Source organism: Branchiostoma floridae, chromosome 13 (assembly GCF_000003815.2).
Source record: "Branchiostoma floridae strain S238N-H82 chromosome 13, Bfl_VNyyK, whole genome shotgun sequence".
NCBI classification, from domain to species: Eukaryota; Metazoa; Chordata; class Leptocardii; order Amphioxiformes; family Branchiostomatidae; genus Branchiostoma; species Branchiostoma floridae.
This window is the reverse complement of record NC_049991.1, coordinates 7,638,734-7,659,451: the sequence shown is the minus strand read 5'-3', so window position 1 is coordinate 7,659,451 and position 20,718 is coordinate 7,638,734. Positions and strand designations below refer to the sequence as shown.

At 40.7% G+C, this 20,718-nt stretch overlaps 1 protein-coding gene across 1 annotated transcript; it reads right to left on the bottom strand.

Moving 5' to 3' along the window:
* Positions 1-15,394: 15,394 nt before the first annotated feature.
* LOC118428836 (brain protein I3-like) lies at positions 15,395-20,718 on the bottom strand. The gene is made up of 4 exons (XM_035839063.1): positions 20,547-20,718; positions 20,284-20,356; positions 18,692-18,889; positions 15,395-17,037 (listed from the first exon to the last, which is right to left on the bottom strand). The coding sequence occupies exons 2-4, from the start codon at positions 20,324-20,326 to the stop codon at positions 16,886-16,888; spliced, it is 393 nt and encodes a 130-aa protein (XP_035694956.1). The 5' UTR covers positions 20,327-20,356; positions 20,547-20,718; the 3' UTR covers positions 15,395-16,885.

The window sequence follows — 20,718 nt, the reverse complement described above, 5'->3', positions numbered from 1 at the left end:
GGCAACATGTTCCTCACTAAAGTCACTTTACAAGTACAGTCATGGCTACCACATCAAACAAGTTTCACTTCAGAATCTACAATTTAGGCCATGGCAACATGTTCCTCACTAGTGACACTTTTACAAGTACAGTCATGGCTACCACATCAAACAAGTTTCACTTCAGAATCTACAATTTAGGCCATGGCAACATGTTCCTCACTAGAGTCACTTTTACAAGTACAGTCATGGCTACCACATCAAACAAGTTTCACTTAAGACTCTACAATTAAGGCCATGGCAACATGTTCCTCATGATCACTAGAGTCACTTTTACAAGTACAGTCATGGCTACCACATTGGTATCACTCTTACTATCGAACTAGCTTCACTTCTAAAACTAGGTCATGGCAACATCACTAGAATCTCAAACTCACTAGAATCACTTTTACAAGTACAGTCAAGGCTACCGCATCGAACTAGTTTCACTTGTACAATTAAAGCCATGGCATTACATGTTCCTCATAAGTGTCACTTTTACAAGTACAGTCAAGGCTACCACATTGGTGTCTCTTTTACGATCGAACTAGTTTCACTTATACAACTAGGTCATGGCTACATGTGCTCGGCCTCACTGGTACTCGGCCTTACTTTTACAAGTACAGTCATGGCTACCACATCGAACAAGTTTCACTTCTACAATCAAGATCATGGAAACATGTTCCTCACTAGAGTCACTTTTACAAGTACAATCATGGCTACCACATCAAACAAGTTTCACTTCAGAATCTACAGTTTTGGCCATGGTAACAATTGTTCCTCACTAGAGTCACTTTTACAGGTACAGCCAATGCTACCACATTGGTGTCACTTTTACTATCGAACTAAATTTAGTTTCACTTCTACAACTAGGCCATGCCAACATGTTCCTCACTAGTGTCACTTTTACAAGTACAGTCATGGCTATATCATTGGTGTCACTTTGAGTGTCGAACTAGTTTAACTTATACAACTAGGTCATGGCTACATGTACTCGGCCTTATGATCACTAGTGTCACTTTTACAAGTACTGTCAAGGCTACCACGTCGAACTTGCTACACTTCTTCAACTGCGGTCATGGCAACATGTTCCTCAATGTTGTCACTTCTACAAGTACAGTCAAGGCTACCACATTGGTTTCACTTTGACTGTGATAATCAAACTAGTTTTAATTTTACAACTAGGTCAAGGCTACATGTACCCAGCTTCATCACTATTGTCACTTTTACAAGTACAGTCAAGGCTAACACATGGAACTTGCTACACTTCTTCAACTGCGGTCATGGCAACAAGTTCCTCAATGTTGTCAATTCTACATGTACAGTCAAGGCTACCACAGCGAAATTGCTTCACTTTTTCAACTACGGTCATGGCACCATGTTCCTCAATTTTGTCACCTCTACAAGTACAGTCAAGGCTACTACATTAATTTGGTTTCACTTTGACTATGATAATCTAGTTTCACTTGTACAACTAGGTCAGGGCTACCACATCGAACAAGTTCCACGTCTACAACTATAGTCATGGCAACATTTTTCTCACCAGTGTCACTTGAACAAGTACAGTCAAGGCTAATTTCCCACATCGGTGCTTTCTCGTCATATTCACCATGATCTGTGGAAGGGGAATTTTATTTAAAATCATGCAACATTCAATGAGGGCGATGATGTTATCAAATTTACTTGGTGTGGCCTTATCAAATGTTGTAAGGCATGCTCTGATTGGCTCCTGTTAAATTTCGTCCTGTCGATAGTGCTAGAAAATTTTGCATGAGGCTCCGGCCTTGCAGTCGACTGCATCATTCTCCATTTTCTTACTTGGCGTAACTGCCTGATTTTTAAAAAAGAACTGAGTCTTGTTTGTATTGTTTTAAGGGTCACCGTTTTTCTTAACCTAGATTTGAGACTAGCCTGTTATCTGTTCTCCAATCCTGCATGACTACATATGGGGGATATGGTACAAGGCCATGACTTGCTCTCCCGACTTTGAACCTTCCTTTGTTTTGCCATACAAATATTTGCCGATCAAGGCCCTATTACGACCTGTGTGTGTCCCTGCTGGAACCATCCCGTAAGATCGCATGTTTGCCGTCAGTTGCTGTGCGGCTGTTTGATAATTCTGTGTAGTTGATGAAAGAAAAGCCGCTCCTGATGCATATAGTTGGGAACTTGTAGAGTCATTGTCATCGCCGCCATCTTGATCAAATGGCGGAGGTGCCTTCAGTGCAAGGGGGTACGACAGGGGTCGTGCTGAGGCATTCCTCGGCTTGTTGGAGTCATCTTTGAGTGCCCTGCATAGATATAGTGATGCTGGTCGTGTGTTCTTGCGGTTGAAGTAACTGTCTGGAATCTGCACGTAAGTGTGGTACTCGTCAGGAAGTTCGCTGTTTTCCTCATCATCGCCCTTCATGTTTTCATATGCTGCTTCATCAGAAAAGTTAGGGTCTGTCACATTTTGGTTGGCGTTGACGGTAACCACATGGCCAGTCGCTCTGACTATCATCCAATGGTTCAGAGAGGCAGCGCCATTAGTGGCCGCTCCACGGACCACAGCGGCTTGACCGGCTTGCTTGTCCCTCACAAAATATGCCAGAAGCAGCACTGCCACAAAAATAGCCCCTGCCACGGATAAGGTTATGATGATGGTAACGTGTAGAGAACCATCGTTCCCTGAAGGTACCGTCATTTTTAGATTTGTACGAGTGCTCGTCAGATTCACGATCCCTTCGGTGGTCTTGGACTTTGAGTTTTCTGTGACGTGTGTCACCGTCTTGGGGTCATCAGGAGTGCTGGACACGGTTCTTGTGGTGGTCAGTGCTGCCCTAAAACTAGTAGTACCATCGGAGATGTCGGACATGGTCTCTGTGGCTTGAGTAGTCTTGAACTGTTCCGGACACACGGTACCCTCAGGAGCGTTGGACACGGGCGTGGTGAAGACATATTGGTATGTCTTCTCCCAGTCGTTGGCGTAACACGTCACTTGTTTCGTTTCTTCATTACCAAAGACACCGCTACCCCTGCTGTCATCATCAGCGTATAAGTATGGCCTCTCCTTGTGGTCTGTGGTTGGGACATCGGAGAGAACCACCGCTACAGCTTTGGGTTTGTAGAATTCGTCCGGACCCACGGGAACTATTCGCAGCGTAGAGTCTTGGCCCCAAGCCACATTGACTCTGCCGACGTCATTCCAAGCCTCTCTGCATAAACCATGAACGCTTTCTGCATTTTCGACTGTTTCTTTGTCAATTGATACAATTACAGCTGGCCCTTCAACCTCAAATTTGTGTTTGTTTCTATCTCTAGATGAATGATAAGGTGATGTAAGCGATACGCATTGATTGATGATAGTATATGGTTCCCCATTTGGCTTAGTTATGGTGTCACGTAGGTGCATATGGACATCGAATCGATTCTCTCCGAAAGCTTTAGCAATGCAAAAGAGTGCTCCGTTCACATTCACTGCAGCGACTTTGCCAGAGTAATATCCCCAACGATAATGAAATTCCCAGTTTACCAATAAGGGTGATACAGAGGCAGCGATGGGGAGAAACTTAGTTCCATCGACTTTGAACTCTAGTAGTTTGTGAAGACCCACTACAGTTTCTTTCGATAAACAAGACAACGGATTTTCACTCAAGTCTAGGTTACTAAGTTCTACCAGTGATTCAAATGCCTTTGGATGGATAGTTTCGATACGATTGGATTTCAAGGAAAGCGTTGTAAGTTTTTCCAGCCCGTGAAACCATAGTGGCTGAATGCTCTGCAATGCGTTGTTGTCAAGCAGTAATACGGTTAGGTAAGACAATCTGCGGAAGCAATTTGAATCCATGCTACTTATGCTGTTGTGTGACAACGATAAGGTCAAAAAATTGAATAATGGGTACTTTATGCCTTCGAACCATTTTTGCTTGATGGTGGTCAAGTTATTGAAGACCATGTATAAGGTTTTTAAAGCAGGGAACGCCGTCAAAGTGTCTGCTGCTAAATCTGTGATCCCACATTCAGCCAGAACAAGGAATTGTGTCTTCGACTGCAGGCACATGGACTGCAGGTGTGGTCGTAGTTTCTGAACCGAGAGTTTGCCAAATGAGAACCCCCTGATGGCCACATTTTTCTGGTCGGGCAGACATGTAGACGTTAGCTTAGACGACCTCTGTACTTCCAGTGCACCTTGGTTCTTTAACGTGCCGACGCAAGAGATGCAAATGGCGTCTACTTCATCGACAATAGGCTGGCTGATACTATGATATGGCATGCCCAGTAATACATCTTTGCTATAGTTAACACAAGGTGACCAGGAGTTTGCAGTTTTACACCCAGGAAAGCATGCTGCAGCTGTGTCTAAACTTTTACATCCCCCAAAACTCGTGATAACAACTACTAAAAGCTGTATTTTGTTAAACATCATCTTAGATATGGTATTAAGATATAAATCACTGTTCAATTACCAGTCTCAAAGTCCTTCTACAGCAAAATCTTATTTCCTAGACCTATGGAACTCTCTCTTTCCAAGACCTATAGATGACAATTTTTTCTCCTATATTCTGCAGCTGTATCTTCAATCCTACAAACTATTGTTTACCGGAACCGCTATTTCCTAGCATGATAATCTCTACCAACACCAACCTAGTTCATTGTCTAGAATTACCTAGAAATGGCCTTGCAATAACAAACTCATTACAATAGTCTTGAAGTGTAGTTTACATTTACTGGTATGAATTGAAGAGAAGGATGCCTAGGTCTTCCAAGAGTTCTGCTGTTCTCTTGTGAGTTTCTTACGTCTTGGCCAGAACAGGCGAAGAAGATGTCAGCTGCACCACCTGGAAGATAGATGCATAGTGTTATCGTGCCATCAATTCAGACAGGACTTCGCATGCAATACTGCTGATCACGTTGCTAAGGCAAAACACAAGATACACTGGGACAATGTTAAAGTATTTTAACCCTATTCAGACCGGGCTTTTTTGGTCATCCCTGGACCGGGGGGCTTTTGAGGCCCTCCACTTCTAAGTCCTATAACTCTTGAACGACATGTTATGTGGCCACCAAATCTTTAGGAAATGATATAGACATAATATATGACAAGTATAAGAGGTTTAACGTTACGATGACGTAATTATGACGTCATCAATTTGATTGGACTGGCCGAAATTAGCGATTTTGGGCAAAACCGCCTGTCAACAAACGGTTGCCATGGCAACACAAAAAATGGACAAATTGTCAAACTTCTTGAAATTGTGCTAATAGGGTTAAAATACTGGATGAGGCCCGACTCGTTTGCTACAGATGTGAGAGAGGCAATAGACCAGACGATTATACGATTAATATACGTACATCCGCAGACAACATGCCACCTTAAACAGGGAGCATATCAGACCTTTTTAAAACTGTGTCTATAAACGCAATAACTAATATCATCCGTCACGTGACAAGAGAATCTGTCGTGATGATAAAGAGGCACTGGGTACTCAAGAAGCTTAATGATTATGTTGTCTGTGTGATGGTTTTGATATTTCGTCAAACGTTTGCATATTACTGTTATGATGCAACTATAACGTTATCGGTCACCACCACCTTTGACCTGACTGTAACTGTCTTGAACTGAATACTGGGATGCGTACATTGTACCGGTTTCCCTGAGGGGTGCTAGACTGGAATTTCTAATCTTTGATATTTCATTTCTATCGAGGCCAGTATCCTGGCATACTTGATGACCTGGCCTTCTCTGTTATATCGGCCACAGTTGTATTGTCTGGACAGAGAAGTCGCTGAACTCACAGTTACTGAGTAGTACAAATCGTCATGTGTGACTTGAAGAAAGGATTTGAAATTTGCATTTTCTCAACCACTGTAAGACTATATTGTAGATTGTTGATCTTTTAATTTTTTGTTTACCATTTGTCTTTCTTCTCAATTTGGGGTTCAAACTGACCAAATGTAAATATTAAGAACTTAAACAACAATGAATGACATAGATTCTCAGGGGTCACAGTCAAAAATTGTCATTTTCCCAATCACTGTACGACTATAATGTGGACTGTTGATCTTTGCATTCTTAACCCTATTCAGACCGGGCTTTTTTGGTCATCCCTGGACCGGGGGGGGGGCTTTTGAGGCCCTCCACTTCTAAGTCCTATAACTCTAAAACGACGTGCCGTAGGGCCACCAAATTTTCAGGACATGATTTCGACATAATATCTGACAAGTATGTGACGTTTGACGTTACGTTGACTTAAGATGACGTAATTATGACGTCATCAATTTGATTACATTGGCCAAACCCATGAAAAATGGGTATTCTCAGAAAACTTCAAGTTATGCTGCAAAAATGTAACAACAAGTGCAGATAACAGAATAATAATGTTTATTACGACTTGCGTTGCCAATAGCAACATCAATGACGTCAATATGACGTCATAAAATGACGTCATGCACATCTAAGATACGAGTTGGGCTCCCATTTACCTTTGATATCTACAATCTCAGGAAGGTTCTTGACGACATATTTGTCCATGGCATATTTGACTTGATTACTCAATAGACAATATCCCTCTAGATAACGTTTTGCGGTGAACAGGAGTTTGTATTTTTACACCTATGAAAACATGCTGTGCCTATGAACTAGAGTGGTGATGGCAACTTCTACGCTGTATTTAGGTATGTTAATATGGTTTGGGATATAGATCAAAGCAATAACTAGTTTGTCCTTTGACACCAACAGCTTCTTTCCTCAAACTATGGAACTCTCTCGATGGCAACTGCTTCCCTCCTATATATAATCTTCATTCCTACAAACCAGTTTTTACCGCTATCTCCTAGCTTTATAGTCTCCAGCAACACCAAAAGTTCATTGTCTAGAATTGGTCAAATGGCCTTGTATTTCAGTAAAAAGGTATTGAAGTTTAGGTCCTGGATGTCTTGATCTTTTAAGTAGGATGCGGTCACCATATCACCTTTGACCTGACTGTTACTGACTTGAACTGAATACTGGGACGTGTACATTGTAACGGTCTTCTCTGTGGGGTGCTAGACTGGAATTTCTGCTCTTGGATATTTTATTTGTACTGAGGCTTGCGTCCGTCCTGACATATTTGATGACCTGCCCTTCTCCGTTATGTCGGCCACAGTTGTATTGTCTGGACGGAGAAGTCACTGAACTTATATGAGTAGTGTAACAAAGATCCAACTTTTTTCTAAACTAGTGTACGACTAAATACAACGTGCATCGTTGATTCTTCTTTCATTCTTAAAACTGTATGATCTGTTCTTCTCAATTTCTCAATTTGTGGCACAAACTGACTAAATGTTAATCTTAAGAGCTGTTTATCAACGATGACTGACAAACATTACAGGGGCATTTCACTCCAGAAGGGAGTGTTATTTTCCGAAAGATATTAATTGTAGGGGGTGACAAATGCATACTATTTTACATTATACGATAAAGTACCCATTACCCCAAAACGCGCATCAAAAAGCATTCAGTCTTCTACAAAACTTCCCAAGTACCCTCTGATCATATTAGATTAATCTGATTAGATTAATCAATCTCAGCCCATAGCTGAATACAATGTGCCTGATAGCGCCTGACTTAAGTTAGGTTACAAAACCAATTTCAGGGGCACAAAGAAAAAGACGTGTTGTCTTGTGTTCTTTGGAGTCTTGTGAACAATTGACCTTCTTGATGTGCTTAGCGCCCCTCATTTATGCCCAAAATATTTACGATGAAGGAAGTGTCTACACGCATAGGGAATGTATGGGTAGTGTGTGTCGTGTTGTTTTACAAACACACGTTGCTTAATTCACCACAAGTGAAATTCCACCAAAGGTCGGCTGATTATACATTTATTAATACATTATCTATTGATCTATTGGAAAATAACACTCCATTTTCCAGTGAAATACCCCTTCAAATACCATTTCATACTAGCTCTGACTATTGAATTAGCCACATATACAAGTTGGCTAGCCTGGCGGTTGACTTGGCTAAGGTAGTTTTAAACGGAAATATGCGACTATAGCGTCTTTTCTGAAGATGTGGCGTAAGTGTGTACGGTTGGCTTGGGGTTACCCACCACTATTTGCCTACTTATAGAACAATCTAGCTTATCTTGAAGAATTACTTGTCAATGAATAATTGATTAAAGATACTCACTTTTTGTGTTTGTGAACGATGTGTAGATCACGTCGTGTCGGGGTCCTCTCGCAACTGCCCAGTTCGTGCACTGTACGCTGTTAATACAAAGTACATAATTAGTTCGTGCAGGGGGTATAAGACCTTCCGTTTCCTGCTTGCCTCTGGCTTTTGCTGTTGCCAATGTTTATTCAACTCGATCCACTGCCTGGCATATTGCTGTTCATCTCCGATTGACCGTCTACAGTCTATGCCTGCGGAAGTTTTTTGACGAGTAATTTCTCTGTGGCTTATTTGTATGCGCACCGTATACAATGTAATATCCGTGCAACATTTTGTCCATAATCTAGAACGTTTTATTAATTTCATGACTTGTCTGCTGCTATCTCTCTCATATACTGTACCGAAGAAAAGTTTTAAATGCACTATGTTCTTACTACGATTCTTACTACTTACTTACAACTTATCACCCAAAGGTTTGCCCAGCCGCGAAGCGAACTGAAGACATTAGAATGGCACATACTAGGGGTGGGTACGGTACAGAAAATTCAGGTCCGGTTCAGGTCCAGAGGAGTAGGTCCAGGTCCGGACCTGAACCTGGACCTGATTCATTATGTGAAAACTTGTGAATCGACGATACTAAAAACAATAATCTATTTTGCTACAAAGAAATCTGTACGATTGACTGTAAAAAATTGGTAAAAATTACTATTGAGTAGGGCTGGGTACCGGTACAGAAAATTCAGGTCCAGGTCCGGTTCAGGTCCAGAGGATTCGGTCCAGGTCCGGACCTGAACCTGGACCTGATGCAGTATGATTCATACCAATGGTACATTTTACTACAAAGAAATCTGTTTGTTGGAGTATTAGACTTTAACTGGCGTTTTAAAATCATACAACGCTAACTACACCTGTACGATTGGCTGTAAAACTTGATAGAAATTACTATAAATTCTACTCTACTTCACTCTTGTTATTTTCTTCCATCTGCAAGCGCTAAAACGTGTGAATGCCTGATAAAATAATCTGTTAATTTTCGAATCGGTCCAACATCCGGTCCAACTAATTTTTTCAGGTCCGGTTTTTCTGGACCGGTCCAATAAGAAAAACCGGTTTTGTACCGGTACGCAGTACCGATACCCAGCCCTACTATTGAGTCTACTCTGCTTCGCTCTTGTTATTTGCCTCGACCGACAACCCTTGGAACGTGTGAATGCCTGATCATACAATAACCCAGGATCTAGAGTTAGCTTTTACTAGACTAGAGTGTTCACTTAGCTTGTGATATTGTTTTTACACTGTTTTAATCTATTATGTTACCTGCAATTAGCCCACGGGCAAGATTTTGCAATAAACTTGTAAAATGTGTTCAAAAATTCGTATTTTCCCAGAACTATCGTATAGTGGAACTTGTTATCACCAAGCACAGTATTCTCTGGATAGTTTTAAAGAGCATTTGCAGATAGATGTGCAGAAGTTAGGCTTGACTGATCGTTCAGTGTAATATAACCAGCTGCTGTCGCGCCGCGTGCCTGCGAAGCTGGTGTGTTACGCCGAAGGGCGGTTATAACTGAAACGGAGATGGGCGCGGCGCTGAGCGATGATCCATTTAGTAGGGAAGCACTCTAACTTGAACTTTTTTCATATCACAATTAATATAATTTAGTGCATGGTAAGTTAGTTTTTAGTAAATGGTACAAATATTTGGCAATCTACGATGTTCTATTGATACTGTGTTTGAGAAATTGCTTCTTTGAACACCGCCATGATGATTTTTTTTGCAATTTTCATACATTAAACCAGGTAATCTCGATCTTGTAATTGTTGGAAAATTCGCAATGCTATTTTGTAATTCAGGCCTCGTTTCATTTATTTCTACTAAGACTATGTTGATTCGATTACTATTACTTGAAATGTCCTTAATGTGCTGTCGTAACTATGTCGCACAATTGTTGTATACCTGCCGTCCCGCGTTTGTAGTTGTAAAGTTGTTGTACGACACTGAGATGTTACCCACCTTTTCAACAGGAACAGACACTGGTATAGCCTCCGTCAGATCACGGTGACCGGTCGTCTTGTATGTGGTGTCTGACGGTCTTCCCTGTGGGGCGCGGTGACATTTGAATGTTTAATCTAAGATATTTCATATTTCATACAGTACACGGGCTTGGTTCCTGACATATTTTACGAACTTACCTTGTCCGTTATGTCGACCTAAGATTTCTTGATGTATTGTCTGGACTCAGTGAGAAGTCACTGAACTTTAAGTAGTGCGACAAAGTTGGCATTTTCTCATCCCCTGTACGACTGTCGTGTGGATTTTTATCTCCATGAAAAATGGAGATATAGTTTTGGGTGTGTCTGTGTGTGTGTCTGTCTGTCTGTGTGTCCGGATTTTTGTAGTGAGCATAAGTCAAGAACCTCTAAATGGATTACGATGGTATTTGGTTTGTGGGTAGGTGTTTGGAAGACAAAGGTCAATTTTGGGCCCCCTGGTATGTGACCTTGGTACTGAAGCAGAAATAATTTTTTGGATCTTTTGAATTGGATGTGCTATGGTCTTGATGGCAGATAGCTTATGACATAAGGGATATGTGGTGTATATTTGGCCCCCCTAGCAGGTTGCTCTGGAAGTGTAGGGGCATCTTTGTCAAAATCTTCTAAGGAGGATAACTGGTAAAGGGAATGACAAATTTACATGATATTTGGATTGTAGGTAGCTTAGACAGAGATGCACATCATGAAGTGCAAATTATGCAAACTGACACTTAATTTGCATATTTATTGAGCAAAAACTGTATTTGCAGTGTTTCCTTTACAGAACTCAAATACATGCAATATATGTAGTTTGTGGCAGGTGGAACATTATCAGATACTAATTATGCAAATAAGTCCTTAATTTGCATAATTATTGCTAAAGTGACATCATTCATCGATGTTGTAAATGATTGGACAATCAACATAGTGACCACCGTAGGTTATTTACAGTTGTACACAACTAAGCATAGATTATGCAAATTTGGAAATCATTTACATAATCAGACTATTTCATGGAGATATGAGGTCTCCGAACTCTTATTTTATCTATTTTTCCTAGGAAGCTGTTGGTCTTAATCTTACTAATTGTAGCTTGAGAATTGTGTCTTTTGTATTCATTGATAGCAAAGTTGCGCCTACATCAGCTCCAAAGTCAAAGAGGAAGATGCGAAAAGAACACAAATACCACACTCTGTGTGCTCGTCATTTGTTCAACCTTCCTGACCACTTAGATCTTATAATGAAGGCAACTTTTCTTGGCCAAACTTTTTCTAATTCGCACGCTTACAGTTTCGTGTTTCCCAGAGAATGCCATCCATATAATCAAATCAACATGGACTAGTCTGTTCTGCTTATATTAGCTACTATATATTTCACAAGTCAGTCTTAAAATAGACGAATGTATTGAGGTAAAAAATGTGGATCAGATCAGCAAACTACTCTTTGGATCAACCATCATTCGGACCATACCTTTTGAGGAAAAGTTCAGCCAGTTTTGCAAGATCACTTTTACTGTGCTTCGGGCCAGAAAAAATATAACATCCAAAAATTGACTAAATAGAAAAAAATTGAGATCAAGCAAATTCTTGATAGGTTATCAAATTCAATCAGATATTGAATACTGTAAGATGCATACATGTATGTATACACACCGTTTCTACATATCGAATTTTAGTTGTAAGATACCAGCTATGAGAAAAAATAATACCACATTGCTTTCGGCAAACATAGCAAAACGTAATGTCACAGATAAAAAAACCTCACTATTTTTTAATCTCTTCATATTACTACGAACCTGACATATAAATGAAACATTTCCTGTGTTTTTGTCGCACGATCTTCATCTAGGCTATCTGACAGAAACACCCGTCAGCATAATTCAAGAAGTCAAAGCACTTTGCCATTACAAGACACATCCACACATCCAAAATTAATTGTTTCAAGAATATTTGTTACTACGAACCTGATATACTTGTACAGAATTCAATAGTGTAACAAGTAGTCAGAGATCATCGTGCGATCTTCCGTCTCTGTTTTCAGTGAACCTTTTTGACTGAACCCGTTGTCGACAAGGATTTTCGAGGTGAACCGTTCTTCTTTACTAGTATTTACAGCTGAATGTTTTTGCAACACATCCCCGACTTTACAAAAATGTCCTTAATGTGCTATCGCCAACCTGTCGTATAACTGTCGTATATCTGCCGTACAGCGATTGTAGTTTTAAAGTTGTTGTACGACACTGAGATGGTACCCACCTTTCCAACAGGAACAGACACTGGTGTAGCCTCCGTCAGATCACGGTGACCGGTCGTCTTGTATGTGGAGTCTGAGAGCAACTTATGAAGGTCTTCCAGTGCCATGGGGCGCGGCGACAAGAATGTTTAATCATAGATATTCTATTTGTACCGAGGCTTGCTTCCTGGCATATTTGATGACCTGGCCTTGTCCGTTATGTCTTCCTAAGATTTCTTGATATGTCTGGACTAAGCGAAAAGTCGCTGATATTTAAGTAGTACGACAAATCTCCAATGCATGTTTTAAAGCAAGAATTCGCAGTCAACAATATTGGCATTTTCTCAACCACTATACGACTTTCGTGAGGATTTTTTATCTATTTTTCCTAGGAAGCTGTTGGTCTTAATCTTGCTAATCATAGTTTAAGAATTGTGTCTTTTGTATTCATTGATAGCAAAGTTGCGCCTGTATCAGTCCCAAAGAGCAACTTATGACGGTCTTCCCTTATGTGGGGCGGAGTCATAGAGCAGTATGTGCAGTATATGACCAACCTAGCCTGTGTTTACACAAGCTGTTACTGACTGGAGTTAATTACTCTCTCCTAGGCGGCGGCAATTGTAGGGCCGGCAGCTAGGGGCGCGATTTTAGTCAGACTAATGACCGACCGTCTTCCCTTCAGCGCGTGGTAACAAGAATTTTCAATCTTAGATCATTTGTACCGAGGCTTGCTTCCTGACATATTTGATGACCTGGCCTTGTCTAGCTGTTATGTCGACCTAGGATAGCAAAGTTGCGCCTACATCAAACACAAAGAGCAACTTATGACGGTCTTCCCTTTAATAAGCTAAGGGCACAACCCGCCGTACGTGCAAATACGTGCTGTCGACATGCCAGAGTGCCAAAACGTGGGCTATCTTTTAGGATCCGTAAGTGGTAAGTACCGCCTCCGTACGAACTCGTAGGGAATCCGACGGATTTTGGAGCAAATAGACACGCCGAAGAACTTCACGTGCTTGCAAAACTTTTGTGTGCCATCGGGCAGCGGATTCGCCCCCTTGTACATGCCAGTACGGGCGACGCGCCTGCCCTGTACAGCCTGAACGTTTTCAGAAATACGTGGCGGACGTGGCCTCCAAAACAAACGTACGGACAAATTGCACGTACGGCGGGTTGTGCCCTTGGCTTTATGTGGGGCGGAGTCTGAAAGCAGTATGAGCAGTATATGACCGACCGTCTTCCCTTCAGGGTGCGGTAACAAGAATTTTCAATCTTAGACCCCATTCACACTCAGAAAAACGATTCGAATAAAACATGTTATCCGAATAAAACTACCCGATCCGAATAAAACTTAGCAGTATGAACGCTCCCAAATCACTTGGATTTCATCGATTCGAATCCCTCGCGATCCACCTCGGGGAGGTAGATAGAACTCCGGGAAGTGGATAAAACTGCGCCGTGGGGAGTCTCGATTCGTACGATTCGGCAGTGTGAACGCGCAAGTGGATAGGATTCACTTTAAGTGGATAGGATGCAACTTATCAAAGGTGAGTTTGCTCAATTAGAAGTTTTTTCTGCCAGTCCGACTCTGAAAATGTTCAAAGCACAATGTTGTTCCACCAATCATGGCTTCGCTCCCGCTCCCAGATCGTTCTGTCTACAGCTCTGGTGGCGTACATCTGAGCTGTACTACAGCTAGCCCAATATGCAGAAGACTTTGTCGGTGAAACCTTCTCGCGATCAAAGACCGTCGATTGCGTTCCCTTCTACGACTCCAGAGGAACAACAGCATCAAAAGTTGGTGGATTCCCGCCATTTTGAGCTGTAAAAAATGACGCTACCCTTTGACCTCAACCTAACATTACATTTGGATAAGACTGAGGGCGCACAAATCGGATTGCCGTAGACGAGTGTGAACGCAATTTTGGATCGGATAGAATTTTTTTATTCGGATAAATGTTTTATCCGAATCGTTTTTCTGAGTGTGAATGGGGTCTTAGATATTTCATTTGTACCGAGGCTTGCTTCCTGACATATTTGATGACCTGGCCTTGTCTAGCTGTTATGTCGACCTAAGATTTTTTTAATGTATTGTCTGGACTCAGTGAGAAGTCACTGAACTTTAAGTAGTGCGACAAAGTTTTTCAAATCTACAATGTGTGATTTGAAGCAAGGATTCGCAGTAAACAATTGGCATTTTATTATCTACTGTACTGTTTCTTATATATTGTGGTACTCTGCAAACAGAGGTTAGGCTCCGGCTGTTTTTTACGTTTGTTTCGTCGTTTTTATCAGCCAATGGCTGGCGGATATAAAGAAAGAGTACAAAATAGAAAGCCAGATAAAAAGACTAAATAAACGTAAAAAAGCACCCTAAGCCTTATCTCTCCTTGGAGAGTAATAACTAATATTGTGGATTGTTGATCTGTTTTTCCTCTGTAGTTGTTTTCTCAGGCTTACTATAGTTTGATGACATTGTGTCTTTTACATTTATTGATAGCAAAGATGTGCCTACTTGGAATTGTAGAATTATGGTATATTGACATTAACTATGCAAATGACATCCAGGTTTGCATAAATTAACAATTACAGGAAGGTTCAATGTAAACCTTACAAACGTTATTGTGCTTTCGTTTATATTTGAACAAAATTGTTTGACATAACTACTTTTTTATGTCTAATTTGCATAATTGCAGGCAAGATGACTCTTTCACGTTCAAAAGTATCCTGTGAAAGAGCAATTTTTAACCCGGCCCCCCAAAATATCGTGATACCCACACACCAGCACACACATTACTTCATTGTGACTCCTACAACCACATGCATGCACAACCACCCACAAGCAACAGATGAACACACACGCAAAGCACACACACACACACACACTCACACAAAATACATGCACTCTCACATCGTATGAACACACATGTAGAATATGACACCATGCATGGAAATTAAAAATCTTTCCCCCAAATATAATTTGTACATAGTTTTATTCCTCAAGTTTGAATGGCAAATAAAAACCTCCATAGAAGAGAAAACATACAATCATAACTCTCTTTTGATAGATCAAAGAAATTACAGTAACACACAACAGTTGCTTTCGAATTCTGATATCTCTACAGCTGGAGCAACTTTTTTTGCAATGACGGGTCCAGAATTGATGCAATATTTAAGTAAATGAAGCATTTTTGCTTGAGGTAAACCATATTAGTACATGCTAGTATTACTACTGTAAATCTCATTGAAATTGTACATGTCCAGTCATAAGAAGAGCCAAGCTTACTGTGATATTACAGTTAAGTGGTACTGCATTTAGCCTATACTTATGCACCAATTCATTAGATGATACCGTAAATTCATTTACTTTTGCAGCGGTTTTATCATTCTTACTTAGGAGTACAAAGGTTTCCAGTGTCTTTTAAGAATTTAAAAATTCACAGTCGAAATGAACTAGTAGTACGGTAGTCTTACGAGGAAGAAATAACCAAATTTGCGGTGGAGAGGTCAGAGAAAATAAAACCACTGCAAAAGTTTCAAGATTTACAGTACTGAGCTGGATACATTACGCATTAAATTTTATCATTTTAGTAAGTATTAAAAATAATATCAGTCTTTCTGCATTCTTTTCATATTTCCTTTACCCCACTAACTGATATGTTAGCTGTTTCATACATTCATACATTACACAAATTTTGTTCTGTGATACATCTTTTATGAAAAGAAATAAGAGAAGCGTCACAAAGAGTTAGCAGATCCTAGACTTAGAGGATTATATTATTCATAAAATCTTTACAACTATTCTGTGGTGACCATGAAAATACAATGTTTTATACATCTAATTTCATCACTAGGATACAAAGTTATCAATATTTATAATGAACAGAAGTTCTGTATACTAGTATGATGATGTTGAATTTTTCTGTTTTGGTTACAAAGCAGTTGCTTTATATTAGTTTAAATGACCTGTTACTGCAAAAGACATTTTCTTCATACATGCGCCAGTTTTTGAAAAATTGACCTTTCTGTGATTATGTAGCTCTTACAGGTGTGTGATTGTTCAAAGAGGCAGAAAGATGTGACCATTCTAAAAATCGGTCTTCTATTGCAATCTTTTGCCCTCCACCTCTGAAAAACACAAATCTAGTGCGATACCCAGTGCATGAAATGTTGTACATTATTTGCAGGGAAAACCCTGGTGTGATACCCAGTGCAAGAAATATTTGCAGGGAAAAACTTAGTGTGAGGCCCAGTGCAAGAAATGTTGTACAATAGAAGTCGTTTAATTGCACACCTCATTTGCCAGCTGTATTGCACCACCACAAGATTTGGGGATTCCGTGCAATTAACAGAAGTGTGCGATAAACCGTTGTGCAATTAACTGGCTTCTACTGTACATATATATCTGGGATAGATTTCAGACATCTGGTTGTATATACAAGCACAGTGACAGCAACCGACAGACAGTTAACCGAAGATGGCCCCACAGTTGGGACATCTCCTCTGTCTCAGCGCCAGGCAGCACAGGACCCCGATGGGGAAGAACGCGATGGCGCAGCAGATCCCGAGACACGTGTAGTCATCTTCCAGTACGCCCACTCTGCACGCAGGGCAACCACCTGGGTGGGGGAGGGGGACAAAAGTCCTTTAGGTTAGGAGAAAGCACATATGGTTTGTCAAAGTCAATCATTATAAAATATACTAACAAGATATCTGGTTTATGGGTTCCAAATTTATTTTTGGGAATAGATTCATGCACTGGAGCACCTAACCTAAAAATTTAGGTGTAAAGAAAACATTTGGGTGCAAAAAATGAAGTAGAATGTCAGCAAAATCTATTTGCAAACCTCACATGCATGCAGTACCAATGCATGCTGTAGGTACCAAGCTTTTAAGAGCTTGCCATGAATCCAAATTCTCAAGCTATTGTAACTTCAAAATCTAATGTAAATTCAAGAACATTTTTGATATCTTTTCTGATACTTAAATGTTGGGGAAATGCTGTACACTTAGTGTACAATGATATATATGTATGGTACATTTAAAATCAATTTGAAAGGTGTACTCAGTCAAAAATGGGTTTACGGAAAAGGCTGGCCTGTCTACCTGGGCTGTCTACCTGGGCTGTCTACCTGGGCTGGCTATCACGTCAGGCTACTTGGACCTACGAAAGCCCATTGGGACAAAATCTGTTTTAGCAGTAGGGGTTGTTTGTGCGCAATGAAGAAGCTATGTGTGAAGCTATTGTGTGTGTTACATAACCCAGAGGTTCTGGGTTCAAATCAGTTGATATGCCACCGATCTTGTTCCCTTGGGAAGGGCTGTTAACACAACTTATCGGGCTGATTGGATTAGTCTTAAGACTGGTGGCTAGTTGGTCAAAGGTGTCCAGGAGCTGTTCTTTAGTGGCTGTCAGGGTCCCGGCTTCTGCGCCATACATTAGGATCGACAATTGAATTGTGAGGAGCTTAAAATAAGCGTTGCTAAAGTGCAAGGGTCTGGAACTGCTGCCATTTGGTGCTAACTAAGGTGACCTCAATACGACAGCAATTACCCCAGGTGTGGCCATAGGACTTAAGTTTTGAACCACTAATACACTGGGAAGGAAGGACCCCTAGTCTTTTCCGTAAGAGTGGGTTCTATGCCCTATCTGAGGGAGGGCCCTTACCAAAGCTAGATACTCTTTTCTCTACCCTAGTGAAGGGAGGAAAGTCGTGGTAAGAGCCCTTCCCAAGCGCACAAGATTGGTGGCATATCAACTGATTCAAACCCAGAACCTCTGGGTTATGTAACATACACAGCTCCTTCAAACACAGTTGCTTCACACACAGCCCTTTCACACACAGCTCCTTCACACACAGCTGCTTCACAAACAGCTCCTTCACACACTGCCACTTCACACAGCTCATTCACATAATAACACGCAGATCCTTTAGACACAGCTTCTTCGCTGAGCACAAACAACTCCTACTGCTAAAACAGCTTTTGTCCCAATGGGCTTTCGTAGGTCCAAGTAGCCTGACGTGATAGCCAGCCCAGGTAGACAGCCCAGGTAGACAGCCCAGGTAGACAGGCCAGCCTTTTCCGTAAACCCGTCAAAAATACATTGTACACCTCTACTTTTGGGAGAGCAAAAGTGCACAGGCACCCAGTATTGTGAATACTGATTTACTATCATGCTGGTATAACCGCCTAAAGCATAACACACCAGATTACGGCTTATGCATAACAAACAGGCAAACAAACAAACAATATGTACATCAAGTCACTCACCTACTACCACCACTGATGTTGTAGGCTGTGGCTGGACTGTGACTGTTGTCTGGGTGCCCATGTAGGAGGGCTGTGACATCCCCTGAGGTAGGGGCTGGTACCCCGGGGGTGCTCCTGTGCCGTACCCCCCTGGGTACCCGGGCTGCTGTGCCTGGTACCCCTGCCCCATCTGTGAGTACCCCTGGTTCTGATATCCACCTGAAGTGAAAACAATTGCAATCATAAATACTATAACATTAAATACTGTAATTCACTTATAAGTGTTTGGTTTGGTGATCACTGGGTGTTGCAAGCATGTTGTGAGGATGTATGAGGCATATGAACTTTATTGAATGCCAAAATACTAGCTCTATAGTAGGTATTTGTAGTAGGAGGGAGAGGGGTGAAAGACGAATGATTCCTTGACGGGAATGATAACTTCACTGTGCAGGCCGTCACTGTGAAACCGTGAACATAAAAGTACCGTACAAAAAACAGAAACTACAGTACAATACCAATACAGGCAGTAAAGTGGTCCTGTATCTAGGATTGTTGACTTAGAATCTGAAGGTTATAGGTTCGCATCTCTAGCTGGCCCCAAAACTGTGCCTTAGAGAACTGAACACAAATTTCCTCACTCAACTCAGGTGAAAATAAGTACGGCATTCTCATTAACAGGACATAAAAGCTGGAGGTTTAATGAGGACAGCCACACCTTGAACATGTTAAAATTTCTACCACAATGATGAGAATGTTGAGGGGTCTGAATTGTGACTTGGTCAAATCTTACATGCAATATTATACATTAGGATCTTGCTGGAGCCTATTAAAGGCTAGCTCTTCATAACAACTAAATTCATGTTATAGCCAACTATATAGATAGTTGGCTATAAAATCAATTGTCAAACTGCTAAATTTATGTTTTATACCCAGCAGGTTCTTATATGTAATAAAAACAAAATCAATGATAGGGCTCTATAACTTAGTGTAAGTCATAGACTACAGAAAAACAAATACTAGTCTGTTTTGTTTGGAAAGAGCAAACAAGGAAGCCTGCAACTGAACTATTCTGCATTGCAGTTCGAGGTAACAACAGGAAGAACAAAGTCCACACCTTAACTCCAGGTGCTTACTAAGTGTCATATGATGTTATTATATATGATGTATCATGTAGGTCCCTGGGGACATGATTGCTCATAGTCACACCCTATAAAACTTGATACACAAAATTCCTGTGTTGTCTAAATCCTTCACCAAATACTTATTTAATACAAAAAATATATAAATTTAACTAAAATGGTCTAGTTTAATGGTCTAAACTATAACTAACACCCAGTCACTGAATACAAAACTAGTTGAAACACTGAAGATATGAATATGAAAGATATTATTAGGAAGGACAAATTGTTTGTTCATTGCATTATGTGTCGCATATTTCTCTAAATCCTATTCTTTTTAGATCACAAACATGAAAATGATAATTAACGTTAGACACTTGTTACTTCCTGAAGTATAACTTACATTAAAGAGGAAAAACACAAAAAACATGTTGAACTTCATAACATTTAACGTTAGTTTTCTTGTTGACGTAAGATAGAAATGTAACACCTTACCGTTGTATGCTGGTGGCGCATATGGGGGCGGTTTGTCCGTCATTATGGAATGTTATTTTGCAGGACTCGGGATCTACAGAAAGAGAAAAGAACAACGATCAAAAATGTGTAAAAAAACAGGCCATCTGGAATCGGGCGCCAGATCAGCTGATTATCACCAGGAAGTGGTGTCAATTTCAACAACAAATATTCAAGTTTATGATTCAAAATACGAGACATATTAACAAAAAACTGGTGTAAAACCCAATTAAGGATGTACTTACCAAACAACACGACTTAACAGCTAAAACTAAGCCTAAAAGTAGCCCAAATTAGCGCCAACTTCTTTTCTTCTGCCCGCACTTGGATTACGTCATCAGGTCATAAGACTAAATCACGTGGTTACACAAGATCTCGCGATAACTGGGGCTGTTACCATGGTGACTCAAGAAATCT